At 40.3% G+C, this 19,473-nt stretch overlaps 1 protein-coding gene across 4 annotated transcripts in view; it reads right to left on the minus strand.

The window, feature by feature from the left end:
* Positions 1 to 707: 707 nt before the first annotated feature.
* The window catches only part of ANXA2 (annexin A2), a 38,424-nt gene continuing 19,658 nt past the window's right edge, over positions 708 to 19,473 (minus strand). For all 4 annotated transcript variants that reach the window (XM_030498279.1, XM_030498280.1, XM_030498278.1 and 1 more), the window contains 11 exons: positions 17,131 to 17,230; positions 12,353 to 12,447; positions 9,530 to 9,643; positions 7,092 to 7,182; positions 5,719 to 5,798; positions 5,345 to 5,404; positions 4,618 to 4,711; positions 3,811 to 3,906; positions 2,797 to 2,855; positions 2,017 to 2,139; positions 708 to 1,096 (listed from right to left, as the gene is read on the minus strand). In XM_030498279.1, coding sequence (XP_030354139.1) covers positions 1,037 to 1,096; positions 2,017 to 2,139; positions 2,797 to 2,855; positions 3,811 to 3,906; positions 4,618 to 4,711; positions 5,345 to 5,404; positions 5,719 to 5,798; positions 7,092 to 7,182; positions 9,530 to 9,643; positions 12,353 to 12,447; positions 17,131 to 17,230 — 972 coding nt within the window. In that variant the 3' untranslated portion in view covers positions 708 to 1,036. The remainder of the gene's footprint in view (positions 1,097 to 2,016; positions 2,140 to 2,796; positions 2,856 to 3,810; positions 3,907 to 4,617; positions 4,712 to 5,344; positions 5,405 to 5,718; positions 5,799 to 7,091; positions 7,183 to 9,529; positions 9,644 to 12,352; positions 12,448 to 17,130; positions 17,231 to 19,473) is intronic.

Here is a 19,473-nt window from a genome sequence, read left to right on the forward strand (position 1 = left end):
CGTTACAGAAAGACAACAAAAGTGCTTTCTACCGGGTGAGCTCACTTCACGGCCGCCACAACTGAAGACTGCAATACCTGTCACCGCGCGGGGGAACGGGAGCCCCGAGCGCCCGCCACGACTGCAGCGCCACTGCGAGCGCCGGCACCGGCACAGCGGCTCGTCGTATCGATGTGCACGACCCCACAGCACTTCAGCGCAGGCCGACTGGAGCCGCCGCCACCGCCCCGCGCTTTCCGGAGGGCACGGCCGCCGCCCCGCCCCAGGGAGCGAGGCCAGCCCCGGCCGCCGCCCCGGCCCTCAGCGGAGAGGCGGCGGCAAGCGCCCGTCTCACCGAGAGCAGCAGCGCCCTTCGGTACCGTACGGCTCGGCCTGACGCAGAGACGCTGCAGGCGCCAGCGTGGGGGCTCGGGAAGGAAGCGCTTCATTTACAGAGAGGCTGCTTTATATGTTTATGAGGGATTCAAAACTATTCGCCCCTCGCACACAGAAAGGTGCGGCTCAGGTTTTAGTGAGAAAAAATGAAGAGAAGGGTTTTGCTTCTGCTCAGAAACTGAATCATTAAAGAGGGGAAGGGCTTTGAGGCTTCAGCCACAAGTAGTGAACACTGGGAGGGAAAAAACCACCACATAAAATCAACGGTGAAGGCTAAATACACGTCGATTGTTCACACGGTTTTCAAAGTAGATGTGTGAAAGAGACCCATATTCTTAAAGTAAAACTCCAGTTTTATTTATGTTTTATTAGAAACATTGCACAGAGAGGCAGAGTCTTTCACAAGCGCTTGTAACCTCGTTTATGTGTGGAAGGTTAGTTTCTCTGGCTGCACGCTATTAGGACCCTTGGCAGAGCCAAGCAGAGCACTGCTGCTGAGGGAAGTGCTCACAGCATCGGCAAGCGTACTATAGCAGGGGTTGGTGCAGATACAAAGGCAAGTCAAGGTTAGCTAGGCAAGTCATTGTTTTTACGATTACAGTAAAATGAAGATCAAAAAAAAAGACATGTCTCTGGAATTGGGCTTCTTCCATCACAGTTTTCAGTCCTCTCCACCACAAAGGTTCAGCAGTGCCCTCTGGTAATCCCCTTTTGTGTCTTGCTGTAAAGCGAGGGAAGAAAAAGTACAAAATACAGATGAGGAAACAGTCACCAAATATGAAAGTATATGCATTGTATTCTAAGCCTGTGGGACAGACCAGTTTCGCAGTGGAAGCCGTATCAGCCTGGAGGAGACTATCTAGACTGAGTTTGATTTATGTGTGAATTAAAATTGTTTATCATTCTTGCCATCCAAATGCAAGGCCAAGAAGGGAGAGAAATTTTAGTATGAATAAAAGTAACAAAGCTGAAGGACTTGACTCTATTCCTTCTCACTCATGATTGTGCAAATCACACATCAAGTTCACTATTTTGAAAATTAGCTTGTAATCTAAAATTGACATCTTAAGGAAAAGATTCTGGCTTAAGATTTGGACTCAATTGATGAAGTTGAATATACAAGGATTAATGTACCGTATGCTGTTGTGAGGGTGGGTAGAAGACTAGTTTTTAAACAGATGCACAGACTCTTTACCTATGCCCCAAGGTAATAAAACTTAGCACTTACAGCTCCTGCCCTATTACAGAAACGAACAGAAATCACTCTAGCTAAAAAGCCTACTCCTTGGGCATTGAAATGAAAGGGAGCAGCAATTTAGATGCTCTATTTTCATTCAGCAATCGCAGAGCAATTCTGTTTTTTCTTTTCTTTTGGTCTGAAGGTAGGACAGGTAAACAGAATTTTCCTTCCTAACACATAGGCACAAAGCCTACATATCCTGTCAGGTGGCTGCCAGGAGTTGTACCAGCTGTAGATTGCAAAGTTAAAGGTGGGTTTTTCAATAATGCATGGATAACACCACAATATTCTCACTACAGCCTCTAAGACACCTCCCATGAGTTCTAGTGGTACGATGAATCCAATGAAGACTGCTGCAAAGGTCCATACAACTGATATAAAATGAAAGCTGAAAAACTTACCTGGATGAAATAATAGAGAGATTTTCCATATTTCCTCTTGAATTCACTCTTAATTTTCAGCATGTCAACCTCGCAGCGGGAGACCATAATCCTGATCAGAACCTTGTCACGGGTTCCCTTGCCCTACAAGCAGATACTCATTTAGAGATGTAATAGCTGAAATGCATAAAAGGCCACTGTACTTAGTGGTAACAAACTACAGTCAGCTGAGATGTAGCAAAAAGATGCAATGACTTAAATCTTCTAAGGTCATCATTCTGAACCAGGAATTGGAGCATGAGCATACCTTTCTCATCAGCAGTGTTTGACCAACTTCCAGTCACAAATCTAGTTACTTAAGACTGTAAGCAGGAGTTCTGGTTCACCAGGATATCTTCCTGGTATTGCCCAGTGCCTGTCACCAGGCGTTTCTCTTTCCACCCTTTTCTTGAGAAAATGTTTTGAGGCAAATACAGTGTCTTATTTGGGCACTTCAATAAACAGCTTTTTCTGCTACCAGCTCTTGGTTACCTGCAAAAGATGTGTACTTTTGCTCATTATAATCAAATGATCTAATACAGATTGTTATGAGACCCCTTCCTACATTTCCCTGTACCAGATGCATATGAATAGATGGTCTAAGCTTGTAACTGTTAAAGAATGCTTTTGAACAAAACCAACTCATTGTTAATTTATTCACATGCTAGTCACATCATATGAATAAAAGTGCCTCAGGAATCAAAAGTCAATGAAACAATGGAAGAGAAAAAAGTTATAGAAAGAAAGAACAGTCTTCCCTACCTTCATGGAATCATACAGTCTGTCCGCAAAGTACAGCTGCTTGTTCTGAATGCACTGGACTAAAGAGAGAGAGAAGAATAGTTAAATATCCTGCCCATACATGGAATAGAAGAATCTTGGAGCCATTTTAAAAGACATAAAGTACTCAAAATAAGGTTTTCAGCAAAAGTTTCTCCAAAAGGGAACATAAATAAATTGTTTTTACATGAGCTTTTACTTAGAAGTTGTTTGGCTGAGCTTGTGATTGAGCCACAAATGCTTACAATCTAAGAAGGTCTTTCTCTTCATGGCTAGTATCGTTTCAGAATGCTTAGCCCTCCTCCACACACACAATTCATTCTTCCACTTCTATAAGCAACCTCTTTTCTGAAAACACTCCTTGTATGCTAATCCATGAGAAGTCTCCCTTTCAAGGCTGAGCTCTGTTTATTCTCCATTTGCATTACAGAGCTCTCAGTTCACCCTCAGTCTGAAGTGGAATTTTCCTCTTAAAACACGTGGTGACATCCTAGTCATCTCATGCCACAGTACCAGCCTTACACCCTGCCTCCGCATTTCAGAGAATTCAGTGCCAAATCAGCTAATGAAATAGTAGCCTCTAGCATCCTTCACTGCCCATCTTCTCCTCTCTCTCACACACACAAAATTCTCTCTCCAGCCTATGTCTGTATTGAATACTTAATGTGCCCAGCTACAGTTCCAACCTTTTAATTTGTTTGGGGAAACATTAAGCCTCTGTATCAAACAAAAGTGGAACTAACAACAGATCAGAAGCACAGGCATTTTTATTTCCATCTGGAAACAAGATTTGTATTTTGCAGAGTGCAAAAATATGCAACTTCTGAATACCTGTAATATCCTAAAATACACTAGTGGATCCAATAATGTCAGCATGCTCAGTTTATTTCTCATCCAGCAACACAGAGGAAGCTGGGCCCTATCCTTATCATGATACACTGCAAAAGCACTGAAAAGATCCTATCTAAAGTTAGTCTTTTTTTCAGGGTAACTCACCAAGATTGAGGAAGGCATTCTCCAAGTCTCCCTTAACCTCCTTCTTGATGCTCTCCAACATATCATGTGGGCTGTAGCTCTTGTACCTCTCAAACACTATCACAAGAAAGAAAACAGGTGAAATCAAAACCAGACGAAGAACTGGTATAAGTAACCACCCAAATCAAACCCAGAGACAGCACTGCAGAGACACATGATTAAAAACTATCTGTCCAAGTCCTTCTGAGACCTTTATCTGAAGTACAGCCTAAGTTTGGCAGCTGACAGTGAAGTTCCCATGCTATAGCCTTTTTGTTTTCTTTGAACACCTCCATAATCTGGTGTAACACCATCTTAATCCTGTACTAGTATTTTTGAAACAACAGTGATTTAGGCCCTGAAAAGTCTTCAAATGGCTTTTCCATGTGCTTCTTACAGCAATATCAGAGCTGCTTTTGAGAGTCTTCAGTGACAGATTAACATGATACAGTTAAGCTATCCTAGGCCAGAGGGAGAAGCTAAAGGACTTCTCAAGGTCTCCTACAACCATGTTTTCTAGATTTGTCACGTTTTTGTTCTCAGTGTTCATGACATATAATTGAGTATTGTTACACCTGTGTAAAAAAGAGCTCTACACACATTCAAACTGTGACACTAACACTTCCACAGAAATAACTGTTTTGAAAACAAATTAACAGCTTGGACATGAATTAAGGCTTATGAGATCTGTGTTTTAGGCGTGCTCCTCACACTCATTTCAATCTCATCTGGGACAAAATATAACTTTCTCTTATAGGGGAAAAAAATAATCTGTCTCTTGAACAGTACCTTTCTGCAGGTGGGGGACACTTCTTTCAGTCATAATGTTGATCCACTTGGGGACATCAGTTCCCTTTCTTTTCACACCAGCATCATAGAGCTCCTGGGGTTAGAATGAAAAGCAAATAGCGAAAATCAGGAGTTCCACAAGAAACCATCACAAATGTATACAATTTCCTTATTGGAAACAAGCACTACTAGAACTGTGTCCGTGGGAGAAACATGAAAGGACACATGGTTGGGTAGATAAGATTTATGGATTTGATCTGAAACTAATTACTTTGCATTTACCTGTATCTATAGGTTTTACTCTGTTTACCTCAGCAGTACTGCTCTTGACAGATACAGATGTAACAAATAAGCATTTGCAGCCACTAAGTTCAATGATACCTCTCTCAATCTTACACAATTACTTGGTTGCAACCAGTCTTCACAGTGTATGTGTTTCTTTTGTTAAAGGAAGGCTCGCTCGCTCTCTCAACATGCTCAATATGCTTATGCAGTGAGCGTCTGTATAGGTACTAGCGAGTCTAGCCTGTGAAAACTGGTAACTGAAGGTGTCAGGGTTGCAAGTGGTGGATATCTTGATAGCATACAAACATTACTGTGCAAGACAATCTGAAATACACACAACTACTTTTATAAATGCTTCTCACTCCCATAGTGTTTTTACTTTCTGTGTCCCCAAAAGCTACATATTAACTTTAGACATTTAATGGTCATTACCAGCACTTACCCTAGCATCCTGGTCAATCAGTTCATAATCAATGACAGAGTTATCTTCACACCTTTTGCCCTTCAAACAAGGATAGCAGTATTTAGAAGAGGTTTAACAGGCAGTAAGGAGTTTGCTATATACACATTCTTTTCTCTTTGATTTTTTGAATCTGAATTTGCTAAATGAGTAACAGTATGCTCCATCCCATTACGCTGCTGCTATGAATGCTGCATTTCTGTCAAAATACTTTGCCCTTCAACATTTGAATATTTTTTCCCCCCCAAAACAGTGAATACACAAGGAAATTTATAAGTTAATCAAATCCAATTGTTCTACTGGAAGCCATCGATCGGTTACCATTAGGAAAAGTGGAAAAATATCAGCAGACCTACCTTGGCCAGGGCAACCATTAGCTTGCGGAAGTCGCCAGATGTGTCTGATATAATGTCCTTTTCCAGTTCTGTCTTGTACACTAGAAAACAAACAAAAAAAATTAAAATAAATGGTGTTCTACAAATACTCCTTTACAAGAACAACGGCTGCCAATTACTGTATTTTATGCACATAACCATCTACAATCTAAGTCACATGTGGAAGACAATGCAAAAGCATGCTTGCATAGCACAAAACCAACACTGCTACCAGCTAGACATGAAAGTTCCCGTGCCATTGAAGGAGAACAGGAAAGCCTGAGACTATTAAGAGGAAGGGAATATTATTTTAAGCTCAATATCATCAATATCAATAAGTTAGATCATTCTTAGATACCAATGAATGTTTGCTTGTTTGATAAATAAATGTCAAACTCCTGGGTTTATGACTGGACAACTGCAATTACAAGTTTCATGCAAAAGACAAAAGCTGTTATGATAGATCAGAGGAATGCTGTGTGAGATTCTCGTCTGCTGTCTGAACATTTTAATTGCTCTCCAAGTAGTCATACTCTGTATCGCTACAAAATCACATTTTCCTTTTCAACAACCACCTATTTTACAACAGCAACATTCTCTTTGCTGCTATGTATTTGTTTCAATACCAGGCATTAAGACTACATTGGCTTTGCTTGTCCTTTTTGACTCAGCCAGCACCTCACCACAATTGCTTGACAATTACTAAGCATTAGCAAACAGCAACTTTCTACATTTCAGTCTATTTCTGGTGAAGCTCAGCTCCAAAGCCCAGGGAAACAAAGAGGCAGTGGACATCTGCACTGCTGAATGGTGGTAAACCCAACCAGAATGACCAATACAAAAATATAAGGAATATTAAATGAAAATTCATATATCTACTTGTAACCAACTAAGAAGTATAGCTTCAACCAGATAACATGCTTTAAAAAAGTTGAAGAACAGAATATATACTTTCATGAAGTTTTATTTCACATCTTTTCTGGCAGGTCTACTGAATAAACTTACAAGCACGCTTCAGAAGATTTCAAATTCACCTTCTTATTAGATAATTGATCCTAGAATCCATAAATCTAGACCCATTAATTCTGTCACTATGCACAAAATGCATGTAGCTTACAAAAAAATGCTTTAGACACAACTTATGAATAGTAAATGTTTGCTACCAAGCAACAAGATGAAACTAAATAAAACACACAAATATCCAGGACATCAGTACAAAATTGTATCTTATGTCCAACTGCCAGAGAATCAAAGGAGATGTTGTGTGATTCTAATAACCAAATTCATATGGAGGGGAACTTATACAAGTAACTTAGTGAAAGAACATAGTCCATTGAACCTTTCAAAGTACTTACTTTCCCTGTAGACTCTGATAATTTCACTAAGCTCTTGATTTGTTCTTGAGCAGATGATTTCAATGAGTGCGTCTTCATCAGTTCCCAGGCCCTGCAACACATACATGATTCGGTTAGGTGCATGAACAGGCATATTTGAATGGTTAAAAGTATTTCACAGACATCTCTTTTCTCCCATTCTAACAGTTTCACAACCATTCAGGGATATTTTTTGCTAACCGCACCCAAGAAACCCCAGAGGGAAGTTGGATTTTTAGTTGCCAAATACTATTCCAATAGCTTTGAAATCCTGTAGGTATTTTCTCTGGGCAATGTGCATTTGTTGTGTCTGTAACACTCAGTGGGCTCCCCACCAGTGTAACTGGATGAGATCTACTTAGCACTTAGCACAGCCCATGTGTGATTTCTTCCTGTGCTCTCAGTGGACAGAAAACAAATGCAATTATTAGCATTCAAATGGGCAGCAATCGACTTGCTCTTCCCTGCTTTTCTTTTCCACCTCGGTTCATACAACTCCTTTATTATAAAAGGAAAGCCAAGGATGACACCAGCATTAGCCATAGCTTTGTCTCCAAGTCAGCAAACATTTAAGCAGGTTCTGAATTTCTAGCTAATAAATATCCCCTCTTGAATTGTCCATATTTTCCACATACTTCACAACGCACAAACACAGATGAAACAGTATTACTACTAGCTATATTAAGAAATAGAAATGCGTTCAGTATAAACTAAATATTCAGATTTTATGTTTTCTTGAACAAGCGGAATGATTTGAGAAGTATTTCAAAGCCACTTTTGTGATCAAGGTCAATGACGAATCAGTACTTTGAACTAAGCTGCATTACTGCTGTTTAAAAAGCAATATAGGTGTTACAAAATGAAGATATGAATATGGGCATGGTTTCCTCGGGACTCCAAAAGGAGTCCGCTGAATAACATCTTGGGAATACTTGCCATGCTGCAGTCCTTCACATGTGGAAAATGGAGGCAATTATGTGAAAAACCATCCTCTTGGAAAAAGTGTCTCTAATGGGGGCAACGGGACACATGACATGACTAAACCCAAACAGCTTCATAAAAATGGCTCACAGCTAAGGGAATTAGGAAAGCTTTCCACTGAGGGGCTCAAACAGGTTCCTGGGGAAGGAGTGAAGGCTGACAAAATGTAAAGATTTTCCAAATACTTTAAGTATTTCATAAGAATGTCTACCAGAACTCCTCAATGTCAACTTTCCTTTACCCAACTTTGATTCCCATGTCATAGCTTATGATGCTCTATGTATCAAGTATGTATGGTCATCCCAAACAGAACATGTCAGATGTAAGACATTAAAACAACGAAAAGAACCCCAAATCAACAGTGACAGTAAATGACAGATATCCTCTATTTAAACCACAAGAGGGCAGCATCTGATTACGCAAAGAAGGGATTTGGCCCAGAATTGAAGAGTTACCAGCTCCATACTGGGCTAGTTTTTTGGATTTGAGGATTTAAGTTTTTTGGGGGGGTTGTTTCTTTGTTTTGCTTTCTTTTGGGGGGTGGATTTGATTGCTTATTTGGTTTTTTAACTCCTTTTTCATAGGCTGGAGAAATCAATTCATTGGTTTTCTGTGGTGGTCTGGATTTCAGGCATATTTTAATAGTTGTTTTTTAATTATTAAAAAACAAAACAAAACAAAAAAAAACCCCCAAAAGCTAAACAAAAAAAAAAACAACCCCAAACCAAAACTGATCAAGAACATTCAGAATTTAAGTGATCATTGTAAATCCGAATTCCCAAACTTTAGTTTGCCAAGAAAGGCAAATGCCCTGGCATGAGCACCTCTCAAACCTATGTTTCAGTGACCTGCAGAGTGGACATTTCTAAACTCACACTCTATTTCACACTTGCCTGTGATTGCAGGAGACTGAACACAGTGACTCACTAGGGCGCTGTTTCTCTAAAGACTACTTTTGATGCCCCATCCTCCACTTCATGTTCTACACAGAGGCAGGTCTGGTACAGGATGTTCTTTCAAGATCAGTGATATGACCCAGTAACTGGAAATTAGTGTTTAAGCCTAAAAACGCTAGCAGAGGATTTAATGGCTCCAGCTAACAGCTGCTCTCTTAATGGCCTTTTTGTGCTCTGAACTTGTATATATTGTTTTTAAGAGCAGTCAGCAAAGCAGCAACCAGCCAGAGCTGTCTGTCAGTTATTCCTGACCTGATGAATTTTGGTTTTTTGCGTGAGGAGAGGATGCAATTAACAGTTTAAAAATCACATAGCTTCAGAATTTGTCTCATTTTGGATGCCTTGCAGTTGGATACTTAAGCTATAGTACTTAAGAAAAACCAAACAGTGGCCATGTTTGAAAACTGTGGTCTTGGCTATGAAGTCCCTATTCATTCTCGACACAGCAGATTAACATATACTTAAATTTCAAAGCTCATTTACCTTCATGGAAGCTTTCAATTCAGAGGCATCATACTGAGCTGGTGTCTTCAGCAAGCCCAAGATCACTGCCTCCAAATGACCCGACAGAGCAGACTTGAGCGCTGCAGAAAGTTCCTGTAAAAAAGGAGGGATGATGGAAGAAAAAAATTAAAGCTCAGTTCTGATCTCCAGAGAATTTAGCCTGTAGTGCTTTAAGTCTCCAAGCCTACAACAGTGTTTCTTACCCAACTGACAGGGAAACAGAACACAAAGAGCTTTTCTTTTGTGAAAGCCTAAGAAAGAAATTAGGGCAAAGGAATTTTTTCTCATCCTTTGAAAGAAAGAAGAAATCCACTGGTGGCTGACAAAGTGCTGGGAAGCATGGTGCAGACACAGTGGAACAGCTCCACTCCAGTCCTGAAGCACTGACACTTTGTTGGAGCTAACAAGCACAGATGGATCCGAGTCCGACTCCCTGTGGTCACTGTTTCTCCATCACACTCCCATAGTTTTCCCAGTAGCACTGTATCATTTGTGTTTTTCCTATTATCCCAGCCCTCTATTAGCTGAGACATTGGAAAATTGACTGCACAGTTATTCCACTGTACAGGCCCAGTTCCCAAACAGCTGAAGAGAAAAAATTGTCCATAAGCACAGAAAAATTATCCCTGTCTTCAAGGAAACTACCAGAAGAGCGTAGTCGAAGTCTCTATTAACTGTCAGTCCTAGAGAATGAAACAGGCAGGTACGTTCACTTCCCAGGACACGCGCAGATCTGTAGCAAATAAAGTCAGAGGCAATGTCCTCTTTTATGGGTTTCAGATGCAACTTGAATAAAGCTAATTATCATTGTGGTGTAGTTACAAAGTTGAAATCCCTGGGATCAAGTCTGGGGTTCACACCCATGAATGTGTTCCCTAAACTGAAGTTAAATCTGTAGAAGGGAATCGCTACATTTCAATTGGTTTCTACACTAACAATGTGTGAGCTTGAGGGGCAGGGGAAAAGGGTGTACAGAAACTGACCTCAGAGAAGTTGGTGCCAGAGAAATAAAGAGCCAAGGCACTTAGTTCCCTTTCAAGTCACCTATTTAATCCAGGACACTAGTTAATATATGCTAATACTGTATGCACCTACTGCATGGATTGACTAGGATAATACATGAGGGTTTGGGGCATCTAGCTCTTTTAGTCTAAGAAACATTTTAGTACAATAACTCAATTTTGGATACATCATTTATTTGTGTGAAAACAGGTTCTTCGGTCACCAGCTGAAACAGCAAAGACACCGCATACCTCTAATAAATTCCAGGACAATGCCATGAATTCCAATTAGCTGAGAGAAGCTCTTGCAGCCCCAGTATTCACTGGTAGCTCCATTAATGCTAGTGATCGGGAACGACTGCACAGATCAAACAGCCTTCCTCAAGACAGTTCCCATTAGACACAGCTCAGCTCAAAGCAATGAAAACAGAGGTAGATCTGTGACTTTTTAGAATTGTAATGATCCACTAAGAAATCCTGCAAGACACAGACCGAGCAGCCCTGTACAACACAGCACATCACCAAAGAAACCTGCACAACCTGCTGCCAAAGCAAACCATGCAGATATATACCTACATGTCTTCTCACATCCCACTTCCTCCTCTCCTGCTGTTCACTTGTTTTTCACTAGGTGGTTTCTACTGCAAATTCCATTGTTTCTACAGACTGTTTTATTCTTTGGCACTTGATAAACACTATAAATCCAGTTTGCTCTTGGGTTGCAGCAAGGAAAAAGGTGAGAGAGAAACATGAAAAAAGTTGCAGATTTTGTTGACTGTGCATTTGTGTGGTCATGCAAAACCTTTAGCAAAGCTTTAAGTGATACATTTCACTACCAGGGCCCACTCCTGTGCACACTCTCCCAGTGCCCGCAGGGTGTGACCACCGGGTGCAGACGTGTGCACACATGCATGTGCCCAACCTGTGCGTGCTTCTGAGTGTGCCTCTATCAGCAATGCATAAAAGTCGGTGAAATTCCCAAATTTAACTCTAGATTTACATTTGAGTTCAGATGAGCACTCTGGGCTGCTACTGGAGGACTACCATTTGGGGTCTGGAAAACCTGAAAGAGATACATTCATCACAATCCTAGCTCTACACAAATTTGCTCTTTTTTCTTTTTATAACTTCAATTATAGTAAGATTCTCAACACTTCAAAAGTCAAGAGAACAGCTCTTGCCTTCCACATAGCAAGACTCATTATTCAGAACTCTGCATGTTTTACAGATTTCTCTCCATCTCTCTCACTACCCAAGGTATTTCTGACAGGAGAGTACCTAGTGATGGTTCAACTCACTTTGTTCCACATCTGCAGAGTTTGTAGTATAACTAACTGCAGCTAGCTCTGTGAAGAGAAACAGAATACTTCCTTATGCTGAGTTGTCTTAACAGCAAGAAAGCTATCAAACAAACAAAAAATTCAGTCCCCTAAGTCATCCCCCTTTCATCTTTTCCTTCAGACAGGCATTTCATGTCAATGGCTTTTTGCTGCTGCTTAACATATTTCACCAGGGAATCCTGTGGCTATGTCACCCACCCTGATTTCTGGCAGTGGTAGGTATTTCAGTCAGATTTCAGTCCCAGTTGTGCATACTCAACAAATATGGAAGTCCCACCAATCCTAAACTGTGGCAGCATGGTCAAAGTAAATGCACCCTTAATTTCAGCAAAAAGATAAACCAAGTAATACTCATCTCCAGTTTACACCTAGTTAACGGTGAAACATGCAAGCCCTGAAAAAAAATCTAACTGTCCACAAGAAGAATATGCAACACTTGGTATTTCTTCATATTTTGTTACCTTTTTGGTTCTCCTCTGATAGGCAAAAGCAATATCCTGCCTCTGCTCATTGCTGCGGTTTGTCAGGATGTTGATGATGGTGACCTCATCCACACCTATAAAGACATATGACAAAGAGTTAAAGAAGCTTTCTTGTTACTGTGCTCTTTGTAGAAATATGTTCTTTGAAACCCTATCCACATTTTTCACAATGCAATACTGTACTTGGTAGCCTCATGTCCTTAGCTCATGCTGAGGCAGACCTAAATCACTGCTCTTCATTTGCATTCTTCTGGCCTGCAGAAGTCAAAAGGCATCGTACGTCTTAGTTACAAGTTTGGGGTTGAAAACAGGCTGATTGCACATTGTGGCCATAACCTACTCCTGAACATTTTAAAGTGTTCCCATTTTATAAAAGAAAACAAATTCTCTCAGCCCAGAAACAGCCACGCACACAGACATTGGGCCTTTCAGCTGTCGCAGAGCCATAGCATAAGCCAATGTCTTGAGCTTTTTAAGAAATTCTAAATTTAAACTGTTCTTAGCATTCAAAAAAGGTAAATTACATTTTCAAGTTTTATCACAATCGTGAAAAGTTAGAAGCCCACAAATGACTGCATCCAAGTTTCTTATTCATATAGTTTGTGGATGGAAATGTGAAGTTAACTCACTGCTCTGGCATTTAATGGAAAACGTGTGCTTGCACTTCACGCTTGGGAATCACACTGCATGGACAGGATGCTGACTCACATCTGCTGAGGTGGGGTGGAGCAGGACAGCAGCTCATACAGTTTTCTTTGCTGTTCCCTAAAATCTCTGGAAGTTTCAGGGTAATGAAACAAAAGTTCATTTCCAAATTGGTTCTGGCTGGGCAGATTTTATCAGTGCGTTTCTATCAATGGGCAAAGAGAAATTAGACATTGTGGCTCTCAATTTTTTTTTTTTTTTAATACAGAAAAGTTCCTTGCAGATGGAAATGTACTGGGGGACAGTAGATCTTAACATACACAGACACCTCCAATTAATAACAAATCTTCTTCTAAAACAGGCAATCTGTTGTTCTGGTAAGATCACAGTGCTATGGCTCAGTCAGCAAAAGAAGAGGAAATGAACATGGCCAAAGTGATCAGTTAGAGTTGTCAATTGTTTTGTTTTAAAGACACTGTACTTGAATCTCCATGGGCCCAAACAACAGCACCAGCATTGTCGTGAACAAAGCATCTGATATGGACAGTCACTTCACTTTCGACGTGGAAGCAGAACTAACATACTTTCATTTTGCAAGAGCTGGCATGCATTCATTCAGCTGATCTACTAGAAGTCTCTTCCCTTACATTTCATTTTCAAAGACGGAATACCAGAAGCTATTTCTGTCCTAATATCCAGAGGTCAATAATCTATATGTATGTATGAAATGGAATTGTAGCTCACCCTAAATTATTAGTGGGAGATGTATGTGATTAGCCCTTGTGAGACCTCAACACCATTGTGGATCTGGTGCTAACACAGTCCTATGACTATCTGTCTGAGCTCATGATCTGCAGTGTCATATTTTCCTTGGATAAATTCCAGATCCCAGTGGAGTCAAAGGGAAAAAAATCAGATAAAATAAAAAAATAAAACCAGTTTCAGCTCTGTTTTGCTCAGTGAGATCTCACCAAATCCAACCCATGTTGCAATGAGATATTTCTTTACTGATACTATCAATATTCTGAATATGTGGCTGATGCAGTATGGTGGGTTTCAGGCACGATCCTCCCCTAGCAGCATGCCAGCAGATTTCCTCTGAACTTCCACTTCAGAACATTAAAAACTCTGTTAAAAGGTACGGGCATGTTGGATATGCTATATAAACAATGAATTCAATCTTACAGGAGACCTCCATTATGGTTTACACCCTGTCGTTGTTTTACCAATTTCTGGATATAATGATTTATTATAAATGTATTTCAAAGCACTTTGCTACAACAAACCTGTGTTTGAGTTCTGTCAGTCATGGAATAAAATAGTATACCATGAGACCTCAATAAAAGGTTGCAGTTTAGGTTGCAAGTGATGAACTATTCATAACCTAGTCTGACAACAGAATTATTTAACAAAGTATCTGAGACACACAAAGTCTCAATGCTAGGGAATAACTCTGAAATGGAAAGAGACACTTCAGCAGTCTTCTTTCCTACAAAGAATTAAAAGGAAACCTAACATATGCTCTCTTAGTATTCTTCTAGTTATCTTCTATTTAGGCTCCTATACTTGAGCTAATCTATACACAGGGCACAATGGAGCATTATACAGAAATTAAACAGCCTCTTGTCCTATACAGCAAAAAGCCAACATTTACAAAGGACACACTAAGGCACTAGATGAAGTCACCACAGAAACACTAAATAGCATAAAAATGAAACAGGCATAGCAATGACATTTATTACAAAAGGAACAACCCAGAACTGCAACAAGTTATTTGCATTAGGCAAGCTCTAGTTTGAACTACTGCTAACTACAAACCCGTTTTGTATCATCTAGAGCCACTTTTGCACATCTGTGTGAACAGCCTTTCTATGCTGTTGGATATATATAACCCCCCTGCATTTAACTCAACTCCACACAAAGCCCAACAAAGGTACGGGCAATGTATTTGTGCAGTGTAGTTTTTGCAAATAGATCTAAGTCCCAATATATGCATCACAGTATTTCCCACAGATCGCACAGTACATAAAAGATGTTTGACCTCTGAGGAATCAATCTGCAGAATGTGACTATTAGAATATTTAGATATTACATAGAGCAGAACAGTCAGACACTATAGCCCAGATCTTTGCCCTGAAACAAACAGACAGCTGTTGTTTAGCCAGTAGAAAGTTTCACCCATTTCATACGCAATCACCAAAATGGAGATTCATGACTCTGCCTCAGGGAGTTCGCATTACTGAGAAACAGCTGGAAAATCATTAGATGGTAACTTTTCAAAACCCGCATGTATTTTAGAGAATTCACATTTTAACAGATTTTCTGTATTTCCAGATCAAAATATCCTGTAATGAAGCATCTGAAATCCAAGGAAATGGCACCTGGAAGAAGGATCCTAACACCCTGGTTCTCTATTTGCCCCAGGAATACTTCCTTTGAGAAAGTCTTTATGGTGAAGATTCAGTATTAAAACCATGAAGAGATTCTCCCTTTTAAAGTCACCTTCCCAAAAGAGCTCCCAGATAACAAGCTAATAAACAGAGATAAGCTCAATCTTACAGACATGCAGGTCCATGAAAAAATTTCCCTATTATTTGTTCTGAGAGTTGGGAATCATCTCTAACAAAATGTTTCCATGTCTCTTAAAACCAAACTCAGCAAACTCTTGTCTTTGCTGGAAGAAAGGAAAAACCTAACATGACCTTGACTTTCCTGACTGGAAAAGCTTTTTTACTGCCTACGATACTGCAATTTCCTTTTGCATTAATTAACAACTTGAGTGTTCAAATGTGTAAATTTGTACCTGCCCTGAAAGTCTGAAGGTCTATTTGACATGTTTGGATTTGCCCTATAATAAGAGCTGTAAAAAATTAAGCCTAGATAAAACTCTACATACACACAAAGCATCTTCTGCCAAACACGACGACATTTACCTCTCTCTTGCAAGAGGATTTTTGACAACAAAAGCAAACCATATGATGATTCAAAATCAGAACTGAACCGACTGTGATGAGCAGACAAGGGATTTCTCCAGTTAAATTAAGAAATCATGCAAAAGGAAGAGTTAGGGAGGGGCAATATTTTACATTTCATAGCAAGTCAATCATATGCTTTGTTGGCACTGATGGGAGACTGCATTTCTTTCTGATGAGAAACCATTTGGCTTTTAGATTTCTCCCTCCCCTGACATGTAGGCAAAAGACTCTGCAGTTCCAACTACACCCCGCCTTGCTTCTCTGGCCTGGAGGAAGTCTGGGAAGCGTGGCACACCCTTTCTTTGTTACACAGCAGGACAGAGGATCACTGCCCTGGGAATACCACCAAGGAATTACTCCAGAGTTGTAGTTCATAGTCCATGTACTCCTAATTGTTTCAGTATTCCAGGTTTTAATGTGCAGCTGCGTCTCTGCCCTGCTCCATCATGGTTTCCTACCAGTCAGTGGAAGTGATGAATCCTGGCACTGATATAAAGAGATGGAAGCCTACCTGGGAGCCTGGTTCAGAGAAGCAGAGGGCTCTCACATTGCCCTGCCTCTGAAATACTACAAAATCATTTCAGAAACTAGATGATGTTGTTTCTAGGACTTTCTTTGACCCAAATTAATACAAGATACATATTTAGTTCAAAAACCAGGAGAAAAATGTTCAAACCACCCCTATGCAGCTGTCTGGAGAGCTGAAAGGAAGAAAAACATGCCTAATCCAATAATCCAGTAGAAATCCATTATTCAAAGCTTGGTCCCAAATCACTGCCACAGAAACTGACACTTCATTCTCAGTGCCAGAAAAGTAGTAGAATTTGAAGTACTGATGAGTCCAGAGAAGAAAGCAGATATTTTCAGTGATAACCTCAACAACTCTTGGCTACAAACTATAAAAGTATGTTTAAAGCATGTGTTTACAGAGTTCAAAATCTAACTCGGTCAAGATTTCATCTGTGAGGTCTGAAAAATCCATTATGTCCTAAAATAGGTGTCCTCCAGTAAGGATATTGAAATGTTGATCAGGAGACTTAGTTCCTTTTCCTTTTCTTTTCTAGTTTAATTTCCCCCCTCCCCAAGCCAGCATTCTATCTTACAAGCAGAACCAAAGCCACAGCCCACGTTCCTTACCTTTGGTCTTGATGGCTGTTTCCAAGGCTGCAGCATCCCGGTCAGCATCAAAATTTGAGTAGGCCTTAACTGTGGCATAGGCACTTGGTGGGAGAGAATGCTGGAAGAAGAAGAACCACCTCTAAGTTAAATCATGTAATCCCGTCCTCACTGCAGGTAATAAAACATGTGCCTCTTGGTTAACTGGTATTTAGCCACATTTCTAAGTTCAAGAACTACCACTGGGTTACATCAAAAGGGAATTCTCCCAGGATCCACTGAACTCTGTTCTACTGATGTGTATTGTCCAGAAATACACTCACAGCCATGCTTGTAACAAAGAATATATACAAATAGATATGATCTATTATTGCAGCAAAAACAACACATTCCAAGTTTATTCACTAAACCTCAAACTTCTAAGATCTGGAGTTTTCTGGCTAGATCTGAAGGAAATTGACTACACAAAGCTAATTCAAAGACAGTTGAAGTCTGAAGTATTTTAGATGAGAGGCCAATACTTTACTTTGGATTATAGGCTACAATTTTAAAATAGTAGAGGGAGATGGAAAATGAACAATAAGTAAGTCAGAAAAAATCCTGTGCCCTATCTCATGGACTTCAACACCAGAAAAATTCTTTTTAAGCCTAAAGTTCTAGCAATCAGAAGTTATTAACAACCTCCTTTTGAAACTCTGTGCCTGCAGATATTTAGTTTAAGCAGCATAAGGCTAACAAAACCAAATTACATTTCAAATTACCTCTGCTAACAGTCAGAGGACTTGCAGGTAAATTCACTTAGTAAACAGTTGAAACATTTTAGAAGTTACCAGATTTTATCAGCTGTTTATTATTGTCCTCTCCTGAGGAGTATAGCTTCAAACAGGAGGGCCCCAGAAGAGAGATTCAATTCTTCTTCAGTGTAAGCTAACAGTTTAGCTTGTATCACCTTTCATGGGCAGGTTAAACTAAACCACAGATTTTCACAGAAATAGCTGAGAAATACTCATAAATCCCACTCTGCTGGTTCTCTTTGGGGACCTAACCTCTGGCAGGAGGGCGTAGTGACCAACACTGAAATTGCCTGAGTGGTTTCCTAAGTGCACTAACAACTAAGCTTTCCTGTTAAAGATCCCTGGAAACTTTTGTTTCAGTCCTTAACTCCAACACAAAGTCAGGTTCATAAACAGGACTGAGCTATCTTAATATCCCTGAAGGATCTTTTTACATGCAAATTGTTATGAGAAGGACAAATTTAACTAAAAAATTCCATGTTTTTTGACTAAGTTTGACTCTGTGCTGTAGAGGTCCCACTGTTCCAAACAGATTCCTCCAACAGCAACCACTGTGTCTTCTTGAGACAGTCTGTGTTATGCTGTGGAGAGAAGTCAAAAAAGCACCAATAAACTGAATCATTCCTTCTTTTGTCTCTTACCATGGGCTCAATCTAGAAAAATGGTCCCAATCTGGCCCACAGCCATACCACAAAACGCAGCCTTTCCTGTTAGCAGATCAAATTGCTAACAGCAACAGTAACTGGAAATGTGCAATGTCGCCTAGGAGAAATCTGTGCGCCTGGAAGACTCCTAAACTAAAGCCCCTTAGTATACACAATCATGTGGCACATTATCTAATTAACCAGCACTCTGGATTAGCTGAAGCAAGTCGCCTGGTGAGCTAAGCAGAGTTGGGTACCTCTCCTTCCACCCATCCAAAGCTCCATGTATTTTCTGAGGGACCTGGACAGAGTGTTTTACTGTAAGATGATCTTGTACTCTGACAAAACACACAGCATATTTGCAATTTGGGAGCCAGCTTTCCCTTTGTCCTGTGGCAGAGGAAACATACAGGACCGGTACCATGTTTTCAGACAAGAGCTTTTCCAACTGACTTTCCATTTTCCAGTTTCTTCATCTTGAAACAAATCGATCACTACACCACTGATCCAGAACACAAGAATTCCTTATTGCACGAGATGGGACTTGGGTTCAGCTGCGACCATTCTGTAAATGGGTGGTTGAAGTACTGTATTTAACATCACTGAACTTGCTGAATCATTGCTTAGGGGAACTGGGCACATCCTTTGTACAGAATAGCTACAGTGATTCTGGCTTTCAACTTAGGATCTACAGAACAAACCAGCCCCCTGATTAGTTCTTACATTGGATGGCAGGATTTCTGACGACGATGGAGCAGTGTTCCAATTTGACTTCTGCAACTACTCACAAGCACCATGGAAGAAAAAATTTCTGCCCTTGAGAACAGATTGCTCAATTATTATTCCAAAAGTAATTCTCCATTGAAACAAATGGGGCCAAGAAATCTGAAGAGCTGATTGCTTTTGCAGCACAAAATCAGCTTTGC

The sequence above is a fragment of the Strigops habroptila genome, chromosome 9 (assembly GCF_004027225.2).
Source record: "Strigops habroptila isolate Jane chromosome 9, bStrHab1.2.pri, whole genome shotgun sequence".
In the NCBI taxonomy this organism is placed as follows: domain Eukaryota; kingdom Metazoa; phylum Chordata; class Aves; order Psittaciformes; family Psittacidae; genus Strigops; species Strigops habroptila.